The sequence below is a fragment of the Callospermophilus lateralis genome, chromosome 3, assembly GCF_048772815.1.
Source record: "Callospermophilus lateralis isolate mCalLat2 chromosome 3, mCalLat2.hap1, whole genome shotgun sequence".
Taxonomy (NCBI): Eukaryota; Metazoa; Chordata; class Mammalia; order Rodentia; family Sciuridae; genus Callospermophilus; species Callospermophilus lateralis.
This window is the reverse complement of record NC_135307.1, coordinates 148,758,086-148,780,508: the sequence shown is the minus strand read 5'-3', so window position 1 is coordinate 148,780,508 and position 22,423 is coordinate 148,758,086. Positions and strand designations below refer to the sequence as shown.

The window sequence follows — 22,423 nt, the reverse complement described above, 5'->3', positions numbered from 1 at the left end:
CACCCAGACAGGAGGCAGTTCATCCAACCCTGCGTTTCTCTCACACAGCCTGCACTGCTGCTCTGCTTCCTGGGCTCAGGAAGATGTAAGAAGGACCTACTGGTGGGGAGAGAAACTCGGATTACCCAGTGGGCCAGATGCAATCATAAGGGTCCTCATAGGGGGAAAGCAGGAGGTCAGAGAGAGGTGACCCTGGCTGGCTTTGAAGACAGAGAGAGGCCACAAGCCAAGGAATGTAGGTGGCTTCTCAGAGACTCCAGGAGGAACGAACTTTGGTTTTAGCCCTGGTAAGGCTCTCATAGCTAAGACCTCTAGAGCTATAAGAGAATAAACATGGATTGCTCTAGGCCAATGTTTGTGGAAACTTGCTACAACAGTAATAGGGAATTAATCCAGGACCCAGATTTTGAACACTACCTTCTTTTTAAACATACCTGTCCTATCACTACTGCTATGGAATCTTGCTCCCTGATCTGTGATTGTGCAAGAAAGTTGGGCAGAGAAATTACCCCTGCCAGGAAAAACTGGGTGCCTTTACTGGGTGTGATCACTTTCCCACTAAGAATTGTATCATGGCACATACATGTGATGTTTGGCAGGGTGGAGGGGAACGGAGGCACCCTCTTCCTCATTACATATGGGTGTAAATTACGCACTGCCTCACCTATTATTCAAGGTCCTCAGCAGTCAATCCCAACCTACCAAAGGCCAAGGCACACTCCAACATTACTGACAGACTAGGAGAAAATGTCTGAAGGTCTTGATGATTATGCCCCAGTGAATCCCCCTGGAAAACCCTGTGGCCTTTCCTTTGTACACTAACCAGGCTCCTTCTAGAATAAAATTATTTCGTGGCATTTCTTGCAAGCAGTGTTTCAGCACCTACTTGAATTCCTTCAGCAACAGGGCAATCACTGCCAGCAGGCCAGCACTGAGGGATAGTGCTATGGTTTGAGTAGGGCTTATCCCTTTAGAAGTTTAATCTACATAGTGAGGTACTAAGAGGGTAGATGCTTAATTGGACTATAATGCTTAGAGGTGGGGCATCTGTGGTGTGATTAGGAGAGGTCATCACGGTGGAGCCCTCATGACTGAATACTGGTGGCTTTATAAGGAGAGAAACCAGAGGACAGAGGACAAATTCATTCTCTCTCTCTCTAAGCTGTTTCAGGACCCTGCCTGCAAGAAGGTCATCATCAGATGTGACCCCTCAATCATTAGCACTCGGAGACAAAAATAAACCTCTTTTCTTTATAACTTACCCAGTCTGTGATGTTATATTATTGGCAACAGGAAACAGACTCAGGTCAATGGTAAGTCCTTTCTTTGAGAGGCAGATGTAATTTGTGGGCCTTGGCCAGTCTCTGTCCTCTAGGATGACAGGAGCCTGTCATTCCCTCCACCAGATGCTACCCTAAACCTGACCAGGATGCCACCAGCCTTGGCCCTTCACCTAATGGCAAAATTTTTGACTTTTTAAACCAAGTTCTGATAAAAAAAAAAATGCAGAGGGATTCAGCCTCAGGAATGTCCTGAAACTGATCACTTTCAGGACATTGAGTCACAGAGGTCTTGCCAGCCACAGATCCTCCTCAAGATGCTTTATTATTTTGCCTACTTTTCTTCATTGTCTACGGGACAATGAGAAGAAAATGTGCTATGTGGCATGTAAAACATACTAATATATTTATTTATTAAAACACCACAACAGTAAAGCCTCTGGCTTGTTGTTATGGTTTGGATATGGAATGTTCCCCAAAAGCTCATGTATTGACGGTGATGTAGGGATGTTCAGAGGTGGGACTCATTAGTGGATTAATCCATTTGAAGGATTAATTATTTGAATAGACTACTGGATGATACCTATAGGCAGATGGGGCATGTTGGAGGAAGTAGGTCACTGAGGATGTGCCCTTGGGGACTGTATCTTATACCTGGTCCCCCCCACTCTGTCTCTCTGAGTCTTTGCTGCCATGAGCTGAGCAGCTTTCCTTTGCCATGCCTTCCCCCCATGATGTTCTGCCCCTAGTCAAGCCCAAGGCAATGGAGTTGGCTGACCATGGACTAAATCCTCTGAAATTATGAGGCAAAAAAAGTCTTTCCTACTCTAAGTTGTTCTTGTTGGGTATTTTGGTCACAGCAAAAAAAAAGCTGATAAACACACTTATTGAAGTCTTGTCTTCCTCCTATATTATTGAGGAGGTTTCAGGACTCAGGAGACTCCTGGTTCCTGAGATATGGTCCAGTCTTCTGGAAAGGAACTCCAGTAGGAATTTATAGCCTCTTTCAAATCTCAGCTGTGACATAACTGATGGACCACTTTTTCCTTTTTTCCTGTCAATATTTTTAAAGCATCTAGGGATACTATCAACACACCACTATTTATGGAAGTGGATCCATCCTGCAGTTGCCAGCTACAAAAGTTCCTGAGCAAGAAGGAAACTGTCTCAGAGAAGGCAGAACAGCGGCTGTCCTGGGGAAAGACTCCAGCTGATAATGAGCTCCAAATGTCTTGGCACCAGCAAAGATTTTGTTTGAAAATGTGTCCTTGTGTTTATGGCTGTTCAGTATGTGCTTGGGTGTATTCATTTCACACCCCCTCCTCCTAATCTCAGACACAATGTCTATCAGGAATGTCTATCAGGAAATGCCTGCCAGTGTCCATGTAGCTTCAGGAAAAAAAAACAAAACAAAACAAAAAAAACCATTGATCAACTACAATGCCTTCATTTGTTTTTTGCATTTTAAATTTCTTGGTGGTTTTCATTTACTTTGCAAAGAGGTATTGATTTAAGAACAGTGTGGATCCAGGCTGAGGATGCAGAGGCACATGTATCTTCTTTTTCATGCTATAGCAGGCACAGGCCAAGGGTCTGACCCACTCACCCACCTAATGGTGGGCTTCCCATCACCTCTGTTGAGAACCATCACCTGCCTCTGAGGGTAGCCAGGGACACTTAATGATCACATCTGGTATCAATAGACACCTTCCAGCTCCCTGGACCTGTCCCTCTGACAGTGTACTTTATAGAGTCAGTGTCCCTGACTGACTGCAAGAACTTTAGTAGTAAGGAGTGGGAACAGTTTCTAGACTCTGGGCAGAAGGTTTAGAGGAACAGGTATCTGAGATGGAGAGATGCAACTGTTGCTGCCCAGGGGGAGGAAATACCTAGGTGTTTGTGTGGGATGCTGTAGTTTAGATCCTAAGTGTCCCCTAAAGCCCATGTGACAAAGTCTTGCTCCCCAAGATGGCACTACGGGGAGGTGATCAAGGTTTAAGTGGGGTTTAGTGGGAGGTCTTTTGGCCATTAGGAGTATGCCCTTGGAGGGGATTGTGGGACCCCACCCACTTTTTTTCCTCTTCTTGGTCTTGAGGCAAACAGCTGTGATCTGCTACCCATTCTTACCATAATGTGCTGCCTCACCACAGGCCTAAAAGCAATGGGACCAACCATGGACTGAAAGCACGAACCAAAGTAATCCTTTTTTCTTTATAAGTTGATTATCTCAGGTATTATGCTACAGTAACGAAGAGCTAAAACATTTTAGGAAAAGTGTAATGCCCTTTGAAAGAAACTGCTGTCACCATCTCCCTTTGTCCTCTGTGCTCACTGGGATGGAAGGAGAAATGGAGCCCTCAAGATCTGAAATAGAACCCTACAGGCAGGAAGGGACAGCCAGAAGAGAACCTGCGCTCCATAAGACCATTATATAGTCTTCCTGCCAGAATAAGGCCTGCAAAGTTCCAGGTAAGTTGCTGCCCCTCAGCCAATAAGGGAAGCTTGAGTTTCACTTCCATTTCAGTTCCCTTCCCCTCCCAGAGCCTCTGCAAGACATGCCCATTGTAGGAACCAGCTCTGGCAATAAAATAATGAATCATAAATTTTATTCAAAATGTAAACGTCACTAAACATGCATACATGTTAAAACAATAAAATTTACAATTTCGTTAATTTTTTTTTTTTTTTGCATAGGACATCATTACAATATAGAATCTATGCCTTACAAAATACATACAAAGTTTAATCCGAGCAAGCCAAGGCCAGATTGGGAACTGTACAACTGTAATACTTCACTGTAGTGATCCAAAAAAGATGAAATGTGGCCTTCGGAAGCATGGTGGGGAATTGGTTTTAAAAAACAACAAAAACAAAACAATATTTCTACAGAAAAGGAAATTGTGAACTCGATGGAAATGGTGTTGGACCCTTGGATTCTGCCTTGGGATTTTGGCAAATGATTCCAGAGAAGCTCCACCAATGGTTTTGGGTGGGAAAGGGTCACTTGGGTGTACCCAATGTAACTACCCAAGCAGTTCCTGGTCACCAGGGAGCCACAGTAAGCAGCTCCAAACCCACCAATGCATAGTTGCTCAGTAGAGAGCCCCATGCTGACATTGATGGGGGTCCTCAGCACTGGGCACCTGAGGCTTCTCCCAGGTGAGGGAGGGGAAGAGTCTCCCACTCATACACCCACAGACACTGACTGGAGAAGAGACACTGGGGTTGATAACACCCCACTATGGTGCCTGTGCCAAGCTGGGAAGAGGGGGAGCGTGGAAATGTGGAGGGGATCTTCCAAGCACAAGGAATAGGCTCCTGTGCTGAGTGGAAGGGACAAACTGACCAGTGATGGTCTCCTGCAAGCACTCAGCTTGCACACTGGTTTCCAAACAAGCATGTGCAGAAATCAGTCAACAGGTCCTCTAGGAGGACATCAGTGAGAAAAGACTCCAGAATCCCCAGGAGAAAGTTGCACGTGCATCCATCCTGTCCCCTTTCTGACTTCCTGTCCCATTCCACCTGCCCCCATCCTGGAATGTATGATGCAGGGCAGGGGAGGCTGCCTCTCTCCCATCCTGTTTATTTTTAAATAAAAGTAGTAATGTTTTAAAGCTGTATTGAGAAGGGAGAGGCTGGGCAAAGCCAGGTGGCTACACTGCAAGTCCAATAGTGGTAGGGGCTAGTAGAAACCTCTTCCCTCCTGGACACAGGGCTCCTGCCTGATTCCACTCTTCTCAGGGCTAGAGCCAGCCAACAGGAGGAAGGGTCTCTCCCTCAATGGTGTTCAGGCATCTATCAGTAGTAAGCTGGACTACCCATCCAAATTCTGGTACAAAATTCTCTGGAATGTGTCCAGGACAAATTTTTGAAACTTCAGAATCAGGAAAATTAGCCACAGGACCTGGCTCTTCCAGGGGCTACTTTGCTTTCAAAACCTATCAGCCCATGTCGGCACTTTAGCTTTGGAAGATATAGTCATCCAGGATGACATACAGAAATGTTGGGTAGCAAAAGATGTGGTTAACTTATTAAGCATTTCTTATCATTCAAAATGTGTCTAATACATCAAGCTCTTTAAAACTTCCAGCAGTTTTGACCAAATGGCCTTTTTAAACATGGATTTAAAAACAAAAAATCAGTGACACCTCTCCGAAATCAAAATAATCAGGTAGCCTTGTTAAAAAAAAAAAAACAAAAACCAAAAACCAGGAGCTGAGAAGCGAGGCCACACTATTGCTCAGATCACATCTTCCTGTAGGGTAGCGTATCTGCCCAGCGGAGATCCTGGATGAGGTCCTAGGAAGAGCTAAAACCCTGTGCAGTACATTTAAGTACCTGCTTCTGGCAAGAAAGAGGCTGGGCCACATGACTGGGAGACAGAAATCTTGAATGAAGACCCAGTAGTTCTTCTACCACTCACTGAGGACCTCAGAAAGCCACCAACCCTCTCTACTCATCCCCACCTCTGAATCATCCTCCAGGGATCTGAGCCCTTGCCCAGGTGAGGTCTGGGGTCACCAGTGTGCGGAGGTCTGCACCTGAAGGCTGCACCGTGGCAAATCCTGCACCTACCCCGATGCATGGCCTCAAAGTAGAGGTGGGTGTGTTGGAGGTGGGCAATCTTGCACCTCAAATCCCATGGGTGGGGAGTGCAGCAAGATGCATAGGGGCATATCCAGGACCACATTCTCTTCCAGGGCATCACTGCCCATCTCTATGTAGCACCCATCAGGAGAGGACCCCAAGGCCCTTTGTGGAAAGGGCTGTGTTGTCTGTTTTTCCATATGGCTGTAGGATTCAGTAGGCATTTGGGGAGTTTACAACCATTCCCCTAATATGGCTGACAAGGGGTTTTCTTGTTTGGGACATGAGCCGAACACCAGCCTTCTGATGGCTGGGTCCAGTCACTTTTAGACGTCTTTTTTTTTTTTTTTCTTTTAATTTAAGGGAAACTCTCCCTTTACTCAGGCACCCTTCATTTTGAGACCTCTGCCTCTGTGGCCTGCTAGAGCTGAAGTATGTCCCCAAATAAAGATTTGATTTTTCACTATTATTCTGGGAGCCCTATGGGTCCCTTAATCCCACCGAAACCAGCAATCATGGCCATAAACTACAAAAATGAAAGACCCTGAAGTAGACCCAGGCTGGGAAGACAATCTACATCTTAGAAGGCATCCCTCGTTTCATGATGAGATGGAAACCTGCTAATGAGAACCCATGTGAACTGAGCCTGAGATTTAGATTCTTCCCCCCACCCTTCAATGAGATGAATTTAACCCCCAGATGATTCTGGAGGGTGCAGCCAGGATACCCAGGGGGGAACTCCCTCCGGGTGCCCTGCCCCCATCTCCCAGGCTAGGCCTATGGCTGAAGGACCGCACCCTGCCATTAAACGAGAACCACTTTGGGAATGAAGACACACTCATTTGCCAAAAATAGCCAATGCCTGCATATTTCTGTTTTAAGGCAATATTACCCTTCCATCTATCAGATGGAACAGCCCTGGGTCATTTAGAGGGAAAATTAAATTAAGTGCTCTCTTTGGAAACAGCCTATCCCACTTTCCCTCCCCCACCCCCCACCCCACTCTAAAACAAACCAGCTCTTTCTTTTATTCCAATATGACTGGGTTTAGAGTTCTTTTTCCCCTTCCTATGTGCAGACAGATGTGAAGTTAGAAAACCCCTTGTGACGCTGTAGGCAAGTCACAAGGAGACACCTGGCTCCTCCAGTGGAGAGTGCTTTTCTGGCCGTGTGGGACATGCCACTCCCTCTCCCTGCCTTCGGAACCATAAACATGGGTGCACCAAAGGACTTTGGAATAAAATTCCTGAACCTGGAATGTGAATTCCTGAGACATGAAATGTGGTCAGAGTGTGGCTTTCTCTGCCTCACACAGAAACAACTTTGGGAGGGATCTCACTTTGGAACCAGACATGAAGATTGCCACATCCCCAGCATCCAGGGCTCTCTTCTTCAAGGTCCATACCACATATTCTACTCTCTCCCAAGCCAAATGCAAGCTGAGCTATTATAGGGCCCAAAGGCAGCAGGGGGGCCAGGGGGGCCGAATCTGCACTAACGAGATAGCCCCTGCCCCACCATCCCCACCCACAGCACAAACAATGTCAAAGACCAAATGGGTACCTACTGTGCTACACAGAAGCCACCACATGCCATTAGCCACTTCCAGATAAGTAGAGCTGGAAACAGGTATCCATAGCATCACAGATGGCATGGTGCCACGTGCACAGCTGCTGTAGATAGAGGGCACCCATCCACTCTGAAGTTGGCATGACACATCAGCCAGAAGCTACAGGCTCCAGCTGGGTCTGGATCGATGGGGTTTTTCTGTGCTGCACCCCACACAATGTGTGGGCTGGGATGGAAGCAGAATGACTACAACCAAGGCACTCTGGGCCTGGGAAGCCCATCTATGGCCCACTGAGTCCCAAGGGCCATTCCTCATCAAAGTGAGAGATCTCTGCAAGATACTATAACCCAAGTTCACCCCAACTCATCCCAACACAACACACACACACACACGCACACACACACACACTCTGTCCTGGGGCCTTGTATTTACAGGCCCCAACCCTTGAAAAGAAGGCAAGGCGCAACATGGGCCTTGCAGGGCTAGGCTGGACACTCCACAGGTCTGCAGAGGTACTTGCTGGAATCCAGCCTAACTGCCCTGGTCTGGGGCTCGAACACCAACCCAGCCCAGGTCAAGGCTTCATAAGAAACCGCCTCAGCTCTCTGCTTTTCCTCCCCTACCAAAAGGCTGGCAATGGGGCGATGCAGGCTAGGCGTGGCCTGGGGTCTCCAGGCAGGGCAGGCAGAAGCAAGAGGGAAAGGGAGATAAGTTCTGGTGACAACGAGAAGCCGGAGGTTGGCTCAGTCTGTACCACCAGACATGAAGGGTCTGAGAAAAGTGTTTCCCACAACTTTCCGTCTGGTGTTCCCTGGGGAGAAAAGAGAATGCACATTCTCCAACAGCACTTCCCATGACATTGGCTGCGCCACTCTTGAAAAGTTCCGAGTCACAATGTTCTGGTCTTTTGCCACTGAACGGTCTCTGTGAAGTGCTGTCAACACATGCACACACATGGCCACTCACATAGACCTTCTGACTGAGAAAGCAACATGATGGTCTTGCCCACTGTTTCAAACAAAGGTGACTCCATAGCAGCATGGGAGAGCTAGGGAACTGGGTACACCGACACTTCATAAAATCATTTTAGAAAACCAGAATTCCCAGGCTCTATTTTCCAGTCAGAGAATATGGTATAATAGTGAAGGGTCCCTGGTGTTGTCTGTTGGGCAGTGGGGGCCCAGACAGGTAGAACCCAGGCTGTCTCCTTAGAGATTGGATGGTGTGATGTTGTGTCCAGCCAGGGCTTGCGTCTCTGCTTCCATTTTTCCAAGGGGCCCAGGAGAGGGCTCCTGAAGGTAGGGAGTGAGACAGGCAGTGCCAGTCATGGAGGGCAGATGACACTCTCCACAATTCCCCCAAGTGGAGTGCTCCTTTGACCTGTCATGGCTTAAGGCATCCCTCGTGAGGTGGCCTGTCCCTCAGACCCATCTGCATTTTGAGCCAAGCCTATGTGGCCAAGGATGGAGGCTGAGTGGATGGGTAGAAGGGAGGGGGAGGACACGCCTCACCACTAAAGGATCTGCCTTGGAATCACAAATGTCAGTGACCACATCTACTCCCAGCTGATGGACTGACCCACATGCATGCTGAGCTCCACCTGCACTGGTTGGCCTGCTCTGTCCCCAGTGTGTTCCCAAACCTAATAGAAAATTCCAGAGTGCAAATCTATGTACAGAGTAAGGCGGCAGGAAGGGGTGCCCTCACTGACCTCGTGGAACGTGTCCATCCCTGAGAAAGGGGGTTCGACACCGCTGAATCGCAACTTTGTGGGTATCTCCATTGTGCAATTTGTGGATGATGTTTTTTGAAATTTTTTTTTTGTTTTTTTCTTCTTTTGATTTTTTTTTGTTTTGCTTTTTTTTTTTTTTTTTAACAAATTGACTTTGACACCTGAGGTGAAGAAAAGTGTTTTTACGTGGACTTTTCATGAAGTTCTTGCTCTTTTTTTCTTATTACAAAAGGAAAGGGCACGGACTGACAAAGAGGAGGTGAGAGCGGCTGCTCATGGCTGTTGTCAGGGTAGGGGTCCTTGGCTGGGCGCGGGGCTGGCAGAGGGACTGGCGGGGCTGTGCTGCTGTGGGTCCAGTGGGGCTCAGGGTGAACTGGCTGGGCTGATGGTGGGGCTGCTGGCATCAGAGCGGCTGTAGTCGCTGAGTGAGCCGGTCCGCGAGCCCCCGCCACGCCGCTGCAGCATGCCGGGGTGGAAGTTGGCGTGGCGGCGAGCATGCTTGGTCAGGTGATCGCTGCGCATGAAGCGCTTCTCGCAGATAGGACAGCTGAACTTCTTCTCACCAGTGTGTGTGCGGTAGTGCCGTGCCAGCTCATCAGAGCGTGCGAACTTCTTGTTGCAGTCCTGCCAGCTGCAGGCAAAGGGCCTCTCACCTGTGGGGCGACAGAAGCAGAGGATCAGTCTCAGCGTGCACAGTGACACCTAGGATCTTCTGTATGTGTCCCTGCCCTCCCCCATGGCCAAGGTGTGTCCACTCACCATCCCCCAGAGTGGCTCTCTATCCCTACACTCCTGCTCCATCTCATTTACTATGACTTCTCATCAATGCCCTATGCCCTATCTTCTTCATCTTCTGTGTCAAATACATCAGGGTAAAGGTAAAGGTGAACTGTCGCGACCCCTTGCCCGCAAGGAAGACGCAACTCAGGAATCTTCTTTCAGCAGTTTATTCAGGCCCTTGATATTTCTTCTAATTCCTTGTCGGATGCCCCTCCCAGCCTTAATAAAGCATCCCAAGCCCCAATGTGAAGCTGCCACGTGGAACTTTCTCACAGGGTGCTGAGAAACCATGCACCAACTCTCCCAAACAAGGAGTTGTTTGTTACAGACCACAGTGGAGCCAGCGCCATCTTGCAATGGCGACCATAATCTGCAGAAACGGCTCACCACAGTGAACCATGGCCTCCCAGCTGCCACACTTGGGATGGAAGCAGATGACAGCTCCCAGGATAAAATAGCAGCATTTCCAGCATAGAAGTTGTAGAGTATATGGTTTGTATATGGGCCAGGACTGGTGGTCCCTGGCATTGGACTCCCTAAGTATATGGCATCCAACATGCCCACGCAGGGTTAGCTCTCCCCAGCCCTAGGGGAGTGGGAGTATAGGCTCATGCTGTGGTTCCACCTGCTTGCAGGAGCCAAGCTGGCCCACACTGGCCCTATGGGAACCACACCTCAGCTCCCAGATCCCTGAACAGCAAGAAGACACTGTCTACACCTAAAAGTCCTGTCACCACTCCAACCTTCTCAGTTTCTTCAGTATGTAACATGAGGGGGTTAGTCTGGGCATTTTCCAGGGCCCAGCCTCCTCCTCTTTCTCTGAGAGAACTTTGTGTGGCTAGCCAACAAAGGCCAGCAGAGGAGACTTTAACAGGTTCCTATTAGATTCGAGCATGGTAACAGATAGGGTGGTGGCCCAGAACACCCCAAAAGGGGCCTACACAGGTGGGGAGAAAGCAAACACAGTGAGCCCAGTTGGGAGGTCATGAAGATCAGTTTATAGTCAAAATTCTTCTCCCCTTCTCCCACACCTTGCTCAGAACATGAAACAGGCTTGCATTTACCAAAGCAAAACAAACAAAAAATCACATTAACTGTTTAAGGAGAATTGGTGTGGATGGGGGTGCTTTGACACCTTTAGCCTTTCCAGCACTGGGACACAGTCACTCTTCCTCCCTCCTCTACACAGACCCTAAAGCAGACTGCCAGTCTTTGAAACTGGCCCACCTATGCTCAGCAGAGGAAATCCACACCACCCACACATCTTTAAATATAAAGATTTAAATATAAACAGACACTCAAGAATAGTCAGACAGCTAAGGAAAATCAGCAGCACAACAGGGAAAGGCCAAGAACAACAAAATCACCAATTCCAGATGAAAAACAGTGAAGCCAGGAAACAGAAGAGAAAGTTAACCTAACAATTCTAATTTGTAATTCTTTGAGGAACTGGAGACAAAATTTGATGCATAAAGCAAACAGAACACCACAGAGAACCATCACCGCAACAAAAAAAATAACACTTAGAAATTGAAAATATCACTGCTCAAACAAAAAATTCCATTAAAAAGCTGGAAATATATGCAAGGAAGCATCCCAAAAAAATGTGAATGTTGCAGTGTTATGTTTCCTAGTACTGCTGAAGCCCAGGTCTACGTGAGGCTGAATTTATTCTCATTATTTCTCTTCTTCTGGGGAAGGGTATTTAGGGGACTTTGAAAACCAAGTAGCCGTCATCATTTCCCATATCTATTTGACAGTTAAATAAGAGGGACTAAAAGTTGAAAGCTACAGGGAATTGATCCAGGAGGTCAATGTCTATCTAACAGAAGGTATGGATTGGGAAAATAGAAAAAAAAAAAAAAAAGATAGAGTACAAGAAATTATAACAAAATAAGATAGCTTTTGTTTGAGTTTAAAAAAGATAAAAGAGGGAGGGTGGGGAAGGAGAAGGAAAATACCAAGAAGACATTGACCAAGTCAGGAGACTAACAAAGGTGGGCAGGGAAGTGAGAAAAGGTGGCCCCTGAGTAAAAAGAAGAGATCACAAAGCTTAATAAACAGGGAAGGGAGAAACAAATACCAGGTTATCCATGAGGGAACAAGGCTGGGACAAATACCAGTCTTTTCCTAAGTCACAACCAATGCTAGAAGCAGATTAGGGACTTACAAGTTCATATCTCACAGGCTCCAGCAAAAATGAGAGAAAACTGAGAAGCTAGAGACATGAGTAAATAGTGAAGGGGCATCTCAGGTCAAGAACAAGCTGAGGCCTCAGAGGCCACGAGAACAGTAGACCAGGGCTCATAGGAGGCTATTCCAGGAAGAAAGTGAGTTCTGTGTACCAGAGAGTACAACCAAGAGGCTGGATAAACTTTAGGACACAGGGAAAGCACGTTACTATTCTTTAAAGGAAAAAAAAGAGAGGCAATTAGAAACTACAGGATAAATATAAGGCACAAAAAAACTGTGGTCCAAATCAGAAGCAAACTAAAATACCATGATTATGTGCAATCAGTGAAGGGCTCTAAATCAAAAAACTGTGTTAGGAGCTTTTCATGTGTCACATTATTTATCCTTCAGAACAACCCAATGAGATGGCAGAAGGAAATGTGATTCCAGCACAGGTCCTTGAAGACAGATGTGAACTTCCAAGTCATGGTCACACAAACCCTAGCACCACATGTAAGTGTTCCGGATCAATATTATAGGCCAAGCTCATAGGACTAAATTGTGGACCTGGCAGAGAATTTCATGGAAAAGTGGAAGATCCAGTGTACAAAAGAAATAAATATGTGAGAAACAGGGTGAGAGTTAAAAAGATAATCAATAAAAGGATTTAAATAATATATTCATCAATTTGAGAGGTCAGAGAAGGGATAGCAGTGGAATAAATACTCAAAGTTTCATGGCAAAGAAGTAACAACCTAAATTTTATAAATTGAGAAATAGGAATAAAATCAGTTCACTTATGAAAGAATCCACCCAAACAACTAAAATCAGAAAGAAAAGTGTTGGTCTCTGGGGAGTGGGGCTGACTTGAGAAGATGCTTTTGGTAGTAAGCTTTTCTGTGCTATTGGTGTTTTAAATCATGTACATTCGTTCCTTTAATAAAAATAAAAAGGAATATTTAATGGAATATTTAAAAGGAATATTTAATATTTAGCTTGATGGATAATTCAAATACCTTTCTATTGAATTTACTTAGGGTGGTTATTCAAGGTTATTCACCACCATTTTAATTTATTTTAACAAAAGATTCGTCAAAACTTTTACCTGAGAACACATTTCATGGAAGAATTCAATCAACCACACTGAAAATTAAATATTTTACATATTCTTTTTCAAAAAGAAAGAATTTGCCTATAAGTATTATTTTAATAATAATGTCAATGCAAATATCTAAGTGTTTACTCAGCAGCAGATATGTTCTCAGGGCTTTATGCAAGTTAATTAAATTGTTAATCAACCACCCTAAAAAAAAAAAAAGGAATATTTAAATATAATTTTTTAAATATCTGGCCCAACATTTCTTACATCATGTTTGAAGAAATGTTAGTATTAAATAAACTGCTAATTGGTTTCAGGGGGAAAAAAAACCTGTCAACAAAAGAGTTTGAGAAATACTACATGCTAATTCTATGCTTGGACATTCATAATGCGTATTAGTCACTAAAATCTCGGAAAGGTCTGGTATTAAATGTGTCACGTCAGCCCCTGTGTCCACCACATGCTGATGGTATGGTTTTTAACAAGTTCCTTACTATCTGCAGTGGAGTGAACAATAGCCTTCCAAAAGATATGTCCAAGTCCTAACCTCCAGGACCTTTGAGTGTGGAAAAAAAAGAAGTCTGTAGATACAATTAAGGCATAAATTTTAGGATGAGATTGCAAGTGTCCTGAGGAGAGGCAAAGGAAGGGATAGGGATGGGGCAAGGAGAGGGAGAGGAGAATGTAATGTGAAAATGGAGGCAGAAGCTGGAGTGATACATCTTCAAGTCAAGAACACCACGGGTTCCTGACACCAGAAGATAGAAAAGAAGCTTGGGATGGATTCTCCCCAGTCTCCAGAAACAACTAATCCTGCCAATGTCTTGATTTTGGACTTCTGGTTTCAGGAACATTAAGAGTAAATTTCTGGCCAAGTGCAGTGCAACATGCCTATAATCCCAACTATTCAGTAGGCTTAGGCAGGAGGATCGAAAGTTCAAGGCCAGCTTGGGCAATTTAGTGAAATTGTCTCAAATAAAGTAAATAAATAAAAAGGGCTGGGGATACAGTTTGAGGGTGGGGGGGCACTCCTGAATTCAATCCCCAACTGGATTGGAGGGGTGGGGTAGATGTAAAATACTGTTGCCTTTAAGTCACCCAGTTTATGGTGTCATAGCAGCCGAAAATGAATATACTGCCCTATTCTCTGAGTGGGGTTCCTGTGAGGTTTCCAGAGGGTTATATGCAACCAGCCTTGGCACTGTTTGGCATGTTTCAAATATTTACTCCTGAAATATTAGCTATCATTGCTGCTCTCATCCATTATCCCATCAACTGGGTCTTTTCAGATCTGGGTATGGTGGGCTCAGATTCACTGTCGCTTCTTAGTAGCTCTAGGGTCTTGTTGGGGGCTTTGTCCTTTTCAGGATCCTTCTGCTTATATTCCTGGGAAGCATACAAAGTAGGTATAATTATAGATGGATCATGTGATACTGGGACTGCAGAGAATTGCAGCATATAGGATAAGCTGAAATGGAGGAAGGTGGAGAAGTCTAAAATTGACACTTGACCAGCAATTGGCTCATGGCCTCTCTGGCATCAGCCCCTTTATACTTTTACTGAATGTGTACTCAATGCCTGGCCCTGGGGACATGGTCCTGACTGATGTGATCCTTCCCATTCTGTTCTCTATTCCTCTATATCCCTGTTCTAGGAGAAGCAACAGCCAGTAAACTGGTCTACAAATGGAAGTTATGATTCATGCTGGCAAGGAACAGCACCAACTCTGGCTGGATAGCCCGAGTGGAGGCATTCAAGTGGCCTCCAGGAGGCTAACAAGGAGAAGCCAGAAGAATGAAGAGGAGCTGAGGGAAAGGGGGACAGAAAACTTCATAAACCAGGGCACTTTTGCTTATAATCTCAGTGGGGTCCCTAAAGAGCCTTTGCTTTTATGGGTAATATTCATTGATATGTATTGTATTAGAAAAGAAAAAAAATCTTAAACCCAAGCATACATTCTAGTAGCTGTCCAGAGGGATGATGTCATGAAGTAGCGTCTGCAATATCCCACTGTACTCTTGGGAGAATGAAGGGCAAATAATGTGATTGTTATGAAAAGAACTCTGATCTTGTGGACCCTGAAAGTGTTTCAGGTACTAGTAGGTGTCATTCTCTGGCATCACTGAAAAACCGCTGTTCTGGGGACCCACCTCAGGGTGGTGTGGCTGAGCTGAATGAGCACCAGAGCAAACCAGAGTGAGGGTGGGGCCAGATGGGCATCCTACAGGAGTGAGCCCAGCTCCCATTTCACTGCAAAGAGCACCACTGGACTAAGCAAACTTGTGTTCCCCTTGCTGGACCCAAATCCTGTATCTGCCTCCTCCTACGCATGTGACAAGGAGGCAGACGCAGTATGACACAACACTCCCAAGGAGAGGGCTCAACTAACTCAGAAATAACAGTGGCTGTGGCTTTCAGGAAGGGGAGCTGGGAATGTATATCCAGACCCCCATAAGGTAGCTGGTCTTCCTAGAATCTCAAAGCCACTCCAGATCCCAGGAGAGCCCACTCTGGAAGCTACGAGAGCTCAGGGGGCCTGAACTGTGTATGCTTGTGTGTTTTGGGGGTGGGGGAAGCAGGAGAATGAAAGGCACAAGACAGGATGGAGATTAAGCTTTGTGAAGAGGAAATGGGCTGAGAGGAAGGGGGCTGGGGACTGGCTTTGTGGAGGCTGAGTGCAGGGAGAGAGCAGAAGGGAGACTATGTGGGGGTTGAAGGAGAAGCCAGGCCCTGTGGGGTTTGGGAGGGTTTGCTGGTATCTCAGGGTGAGGAAGTCTTCAGGTGCCTGATCACAAGTATACCAGGCTGCTTGGTGAAAAGCCAGTGGGGGAAGGAGACACATAGGGACAGGGAATGTACCTGGGTACAGGGGCTCGCTCGGGGACATGCGGCCGGGGGCAGATGCGTGGGGTGGGGGTGCAGGGTGGAGTGTGCAGTGTGGAGAAGGGACGCGGAGTGGGCAGGGACTGAGGTTACATAAATGTTCCCTGGCGCCGCCGCGAGGCCGCCACAAGCTGAGCAGTACTCACTGAGAGCGATTGCTTCATCTTATCAGGGAACACAGCGTCCCACAGGCTGGTCTTGCCCAAGCCACAGGCCTGGGCGGGAACAGTGTGTTCCCTCCCAGAGGCCGGCCAGGAGTGGAGTGCAGGGGATATCCCCTCCCACCAAAGCCCGGACACAGCACCCACCCTTCTCTGCAGCAGCCACATACAAGTGCAGCTTGGTTCTGAGCACTTAGTTCCAGCTCAAAGACTGATCTCAGACTTGGTCCCTAGCACTGGCTCCCTTCTGCTCCTCCCTCTTGTCGGAAAGACACAACTCTCAATTATCTGGCACAAGTCAGACACCCTTGACCACCCCACCCATACGGGGAATGAGCTCCTCAGAGCTTCAAGAGCACCTGTACAATTTGGGGGGTGGGGTGGGTCTGTGAGCCTTTTGTGGGCAGTCTGGGTGCGAGGTGTCACTTTTTCAATCTCCTCAATTCCTAGCATTGAGCAGGGTCAGAGCTGTTGTCTCCCAGCAGGGCTTTTTGCCAGCACAGCCTTCCTATTTAGCCTCAGATCAGGTTGACTGCACCAGCCCACTGGGCTTGAGGAGACCTGGTTGAGCTCCCCTCTAAAGAAGGGAGGGAATGTATCTGAATAGGGGCCTCTGGAAAGGCAGATGAATCATCAATTTCACAGAGTCCTGGATCAAAAAAACCCAAATCTCTGGGGGGCCCACAAGGAATCCACATGGGTGTGTGCCAGGGATGCTTGTGCGGTATAGGATGGGGAGGTCAGAGGGAGGCACAAAGAGAGGCCTCTGAAGAGAAACACCTTCTTCCTAGGCTCCCAGTTCCTGGCTATTCAGCACTGGAGAGTAGGCTGTCATTCATCAATAGATTTGATCTGTGGGCACTGGCTTGGGGCCATTTCCACCTCCCAACCTCAAGCCTGCCACGTTCTTTACTCTAGGGAGGCCTATTTGCCCTCCCGCTCTAGGGCAGCTCATTGGAGGGTCAAACACTAGCGATGATCAACTGTTAAATTGCCAAAGAAAGCCAGTCACACTATCTTGGGAGATATAAGAAAGGCCTGTCCTCTGAGGCAAAGGGGGGGTAGAGAGCTTTTCTAATTCTTTAGGAGGCCATTTGGCTGCTCTGCTCTCTACAAATGCCAGTGGTTTATGAAGCCACATGGATCTGATATGCAGATGACCTCTCAGGTTGAAAGCTCATACCAAACTATTGAACAGGTGAAAAGAAGTGAGGTCCAGGTGGAGAGAGGAGCTGCAACTCAGCTGGCGGAGCCAAAGGAGGAACAGCTGGGACCCCTCAAGGCTTAGGACTCAGTCTGTAGCAGAGGAGGTGCCTGTTGAGAGGAAATTGTCCTCCCTGCCCCACTCCTTTGTGATGCTTGGAGTTGTCAACTTGCCTGATTCTCAGTTACTGTGAGGGTTAAGGGAGAATTCACTGGAAAGTGAGTGCCTGCTACAAAGTAGTGCGATATGCTGTTATCACCTATGAGCCAAGGGGCTCCTGAGAGGTGTGTGCATAAGTGAGCCTGTGGCACTATCTGGGACAGTAACTGTTAGCTACAGAAACTACCCTTGCCCCTGCCCAGAGCTCTCTGGCCTGGTGGTGCTATGGTGGGTTCATCAGTGTTGCTGATCCTGCACTCCTATATAGCTCACATGCAAGAGCTATCAGGATGCTGGAGGGAGACAGGTCTGGCTGGAGACTGTCACATACAACCTCAGAGTTCACCTTGGACTAATGAGTGTCTTGTGTTTCTACAATGGATGCAAAGATGTTTTTTAAAATAGATATTTTGGTTGTTGTTCTGCTTTGTTGTGATTTGCTGCAGGATAACTTGATCCTAAATCACCTGGAAAAATAAATAGCCAGAAAACTTCTGTAAATGAAGTATGATGTTGGGGGACAGGTAACTAGATGAAAGGATAATCAATATATTGTTGTATTAGCTACTAACTGGCCAATGGGGCAGAGAAGGAAGGCCAGATCGGACCCGGTAGGCAGAAGCAACTGCAGGAAGAAGTGACATCTCAGTCCTCAGGTGGTGAGGGTCAATAAATGTATTAGAACAATAAAGTAGCATTTTTTAAAGATTGGATCCATACTACACATCTTACACCAGGATAAATTCTAAATGGTATCAAAACACTATATGGTATACCAATTTTTACAATTAGGAAATTGTATAATTTTTATTTATCAGTTAGGTTTTTTTTATTTTTTAAATTTTTAGTTGGTCAAAGACTTAAATGTGACAAATGAAACCACGGGGCTGGGGATGTGGCTCAAGTGGTAGCGCGCTCGCCTGGCATGCATGCGGCCCGGGTTCGATCCTCAGCACCACATACAAACAAAGATGTTGTGTCCGCTAAGAACTAAAAAAATAAAATAAATATTGAAATTCTCTCTCTCCCCCCCTGTCTTTCTCACTCTCTCTTTAAAAAAAAAAAAAAAAATGAAACCACAAATGTTCTATAAGAAAACATAAGCAAATTATTTTATATTACAAGGATAGATGTTGTTACCATATAAATCAAAGTACAGAAGCCATAAAGGAAACATTGATAAATTTGACTATACTTCATGGACAAAGTCATCATAAACAATGGCAAAAGATAAATGACAGAAAATAATATAGCTTCAGCTGATATCACAAAGGGCTAATCTTTAATATGAGAAGAACTCACAGAAATTAGAAGGAAGAAAAACAACACCCCATAGAAAGTTCATATAAAGGGAAATACAAATGGTTCCTGAACACCTGAAAACATTCTCAACCTCCCCCATCAGGGGTTAAAGGCAAAGGAACCCAAGTGAAATACAACTTTATACCTATCAGACTAGGGAGGCCATGGGGAAACAGGCACTCGAATAATTTGCTGATGGAAAGACAAATTGCTACACGTTCCTTGCAGGGTAATTGGTGATACCTATCAAAATGACAAATGTGTCTATGATCCCACAGCTAAACTTTTGGGAACCTATCCTACAAATTCACCTGCATACCTACAAAATAGGATATGTGCCTGATTCTTCAATGCAGCAGAAGCCTGAAAACAACTTCTGTCCTTCTCTTAATATTTGATTAACTCACAGAACTCCCATTTGATGATATGAAAAAGAAATAGGAGTTCCTTATGATACTATATGGAAAGATCTCCAAGCCATACTGCTGAGGGAAGAAAACCAGGTCCAGAGCAGAATGCATGAAACAGGAGGATAAATAAATATTACAGACAGCTGTATGAACCTGCCTATATGTCCAGAAAGACATTCTGGGAGGCTACCTAGAAAAGTAGGAAGAAATCAACTGGGGGAGACTAAGCAGGTGGAGGACATGAAGGTTGGTGAGAATTTTCCATGGAAAACTACTAAAACCGTTTGGATTCTGAAACACATAAATGCACTGCCTATTCAAAAACTGAAAATGAAAGATACACAGCAAACTGGCTCTTGCTGCCCATAAATGCTAATTTTAAAAGAGACATTACACACTCTTTGCACACTCCCAGTCAGGATCCCAATTCTGGATTAGGTGCAGCCTTGTATTCTGCAGCAGGCCTCCCAAAATCACTACTCACAAAAGCTTCCCTTAAAATAACAGTGATCAAGGGAGGAGAGGAGAGAAAGTGGGGATGCTGGGGACTGAAATGGAGAGAAAGTGGGGATGCTGAGGACTGAAATCCCATGCATATATGATTTTGTCAAAATGAACCCAATTATTGTGTATAAATATAATGCACTAATAAAAAAAAAACAATAGCAATGGTCATCTGGCAGATTTTCTTCAGACTATGGAGAGGAAAGGGAGAGATGTGTAGCATTTGAGGAATCAAAAAATTCAATTTTCCCTTCTAGATGTCCCCCATGGTTGGAAGCCAATGAATCCTTGACAAAGACAAGACCTCAACCACTGTGGGACTATCTGCACCTCCCCTGCTAAAGAAGTAGCATGCTCAAGGTCAGTCAGGGTCTTTGAGAGAGGACATGGTATGGTGTGGGTAGAGACATGACTTCCCTTCCTGTCCCATTTACCAGCGTACACAGCCAGCTCCCCTGCCCCGCCCCCGACTCAGCTCCGCACTCCAGGGCCCCCATGATCTCTTAGCAACTGAGGGAGGGCCCCTTCTTTGGCAATCATTGTGCTCCACTTCTTCTTCCGGTGCTCCCCTTCCCCCAGCCTTTATTTCCTCCCTCTGCTCTTTCCCTGGGTACTGGCAGAGACCTAAGCTGTACCTTGCTGCAAATGCTCCAATGGCAAGAGCAATTCACAAGACAGCTGCAAGCATGTACTTCAAGAGATGGAGTTTTACTTTCAGCCTGAGTCAGCTCATCTAACTTTACCAACCTAAGACAGGAAAGTGTCAGTATAGGACCAATCTCAGCGATGAGGAGTCAAACTACTACACCAAGAATTCAGCCTATATTTCACCTAGAAAGAAGAAATTTTCACAGGATCTCCCCACGGTGAATGAAGAATTGCTAAAAGCTGCCCAAGTCCTTCTTGTTCCAGGAGGTTAGAAAAGATGAGGAACCATGAAAGCCAATGCTCCATCTGATGGACAAAGATAGCTGGGTCCAGTGCAAGCCACATTGCCAGATGGCCCTCACTCACAATATAGCAAGGTCCCATCCTCCGTATCCTGGACCTCAGGTTCACCAGGAAGGGCCAGCAACTCTCTCCACAGTCAGGCTGCAGTACTTGATCAATTTCCAATTTCATAGCAGGCCTTTAAGAGAAAGGGATCTCCTCCAGCAGAAGGATGGCCAGCTTGAGCATCAGTCAGTCCCCAATGCCCATACAGCAGGAGGCTATGCCTAATGTACAGAAAGAGCTGGGAAGCGTTTTTCTTTGAGGCTTCACCTAAGTGAGGAAAGCTGAGAGAACCCGCCCGAGTACCCACTGTGGACGGAGCAAAGTCATCCTGCTGGGGGGTTTAGCAATCCAGATGGGCTCTGTCTTCAGAGCTCTGTCCCCTCAACCAGGCATGTTCCAGGTAGACACATACAGCAGGCTCCATTTTCCTCAGGAAAACAATTTCTAGCTGAACCCCGGGGGGGCGGGGGTGTTGGGTTGGGTTGGGACCACACTAATCTACTATTCAGAGTTGACTTTCTAAGGTATGTAAATCAGAACTGTCATAGGCCAGTAACCTTTGATTATTGATGAAACTGAGGTCCAATCTTTTCTGACCAGTCCTTTGTAGAAAAGCTGAACAGTGCTAGGGACTCCCTACTCCAGACATCAAGGAAGGGGCCAAGAAAGCTCTCAGGGTCTCTCCTGAGGAGCCCAGGCCCTAGTGGCACACCAGTGATTCCAGTCACCAGCAATTTATACCCAGTATCTTCCGGGAAAATCACTGTTTAAAACTCATGAAGAGAATAAGCTTGCTTGGCAAGGAACCAGGAGCCTTGGGCCCTGCCCCTCAGCCCTGCCTGCAGATAATCTAGTAACTATTCATGAGGCCACCTTTCCTTAGGAGACAAAGCCTGGCACCATCCCTGTCCCATGCCCTGTCCATGTTATATCACATCCTGTCTGGTGCTTCATCCTGTTTCCTATGCCCTTTACAGTTCTCAACTGGAACAGGACCCTAAGGGAGCTGGTCCTAAGGATACCAGTCAGGAAGAAAAATGGGATACCACTCTACATTATCCCCTCACCCCAGGATTGGAGCGACCCTTCCCTCAATAGCTTTGCAAAGGACTCTATGATCTGAGGCTATCTGTTGATACCAAGGGAGGGCTAGTGAAAGCCAGGACAACCACCAGGGCAGGAGCCTGGTTCTATGCCATGTCCTTCTTCCTCAGAACTCCAAGGTGGAAGGTAGGGTGCTCAGTTTTCATTGGTGCTGCCTCCGATGTCTAGAACCTAGTTTCATCTGTTGGGGAGGTGGGTGGACAAGGGGAAACTCAGCAGCCGAGCCTCACCATTGAAATGCATGGAGCTCCATGCTGTGGATCTCTAACTGCAGGAAGGAAACACAAGGGTTATCTTAGAAAAATGAGATTCCTACATGATTGTCCTTTGTGGCATTCCTGTATTTTTCAACAGAAGTGCTTTGGGCAGTTGGAAAGAATGCAGTAATACTATATTACAAAGTTGGGTATACACACACACTTCACCCAATCCCCTGCTCATGACTGGGACAGTTTCCATAGAACCTGGCATCCCTGACCT

General features: G+C 46.3%; 1 protein-coding gene across 2 annotated transcripts in view; it reads right to left on the bottom strand.

The window, feature by feature from the left end:
* Klf13 (KLF transcription factor 13) overlaps nucleotides 1-22,423 on the bottom strand; it is a 97,422-nt gene that overhangs the window by 45,288 nt on the left and 29,711 nt on the right. Inside the window, exon 5 of one of the 2 annotated variants that reach the window (XM_076851437.2) lies at nucleotides 12,308-12,323. In XM_076851437.2, coding sequence (XP_076707552.1) covers nucleotides 12,308-12,323 — 16 coding nt within the window. Of the gene's footprint in view, nucleotides 1-6,872; nucleotides 9,823-12,307; nucleotides 12,324-22,423 lie in introns of those variants that run through there. The other variant, XM_076851436.2, reaches the window with a different exon arrangement.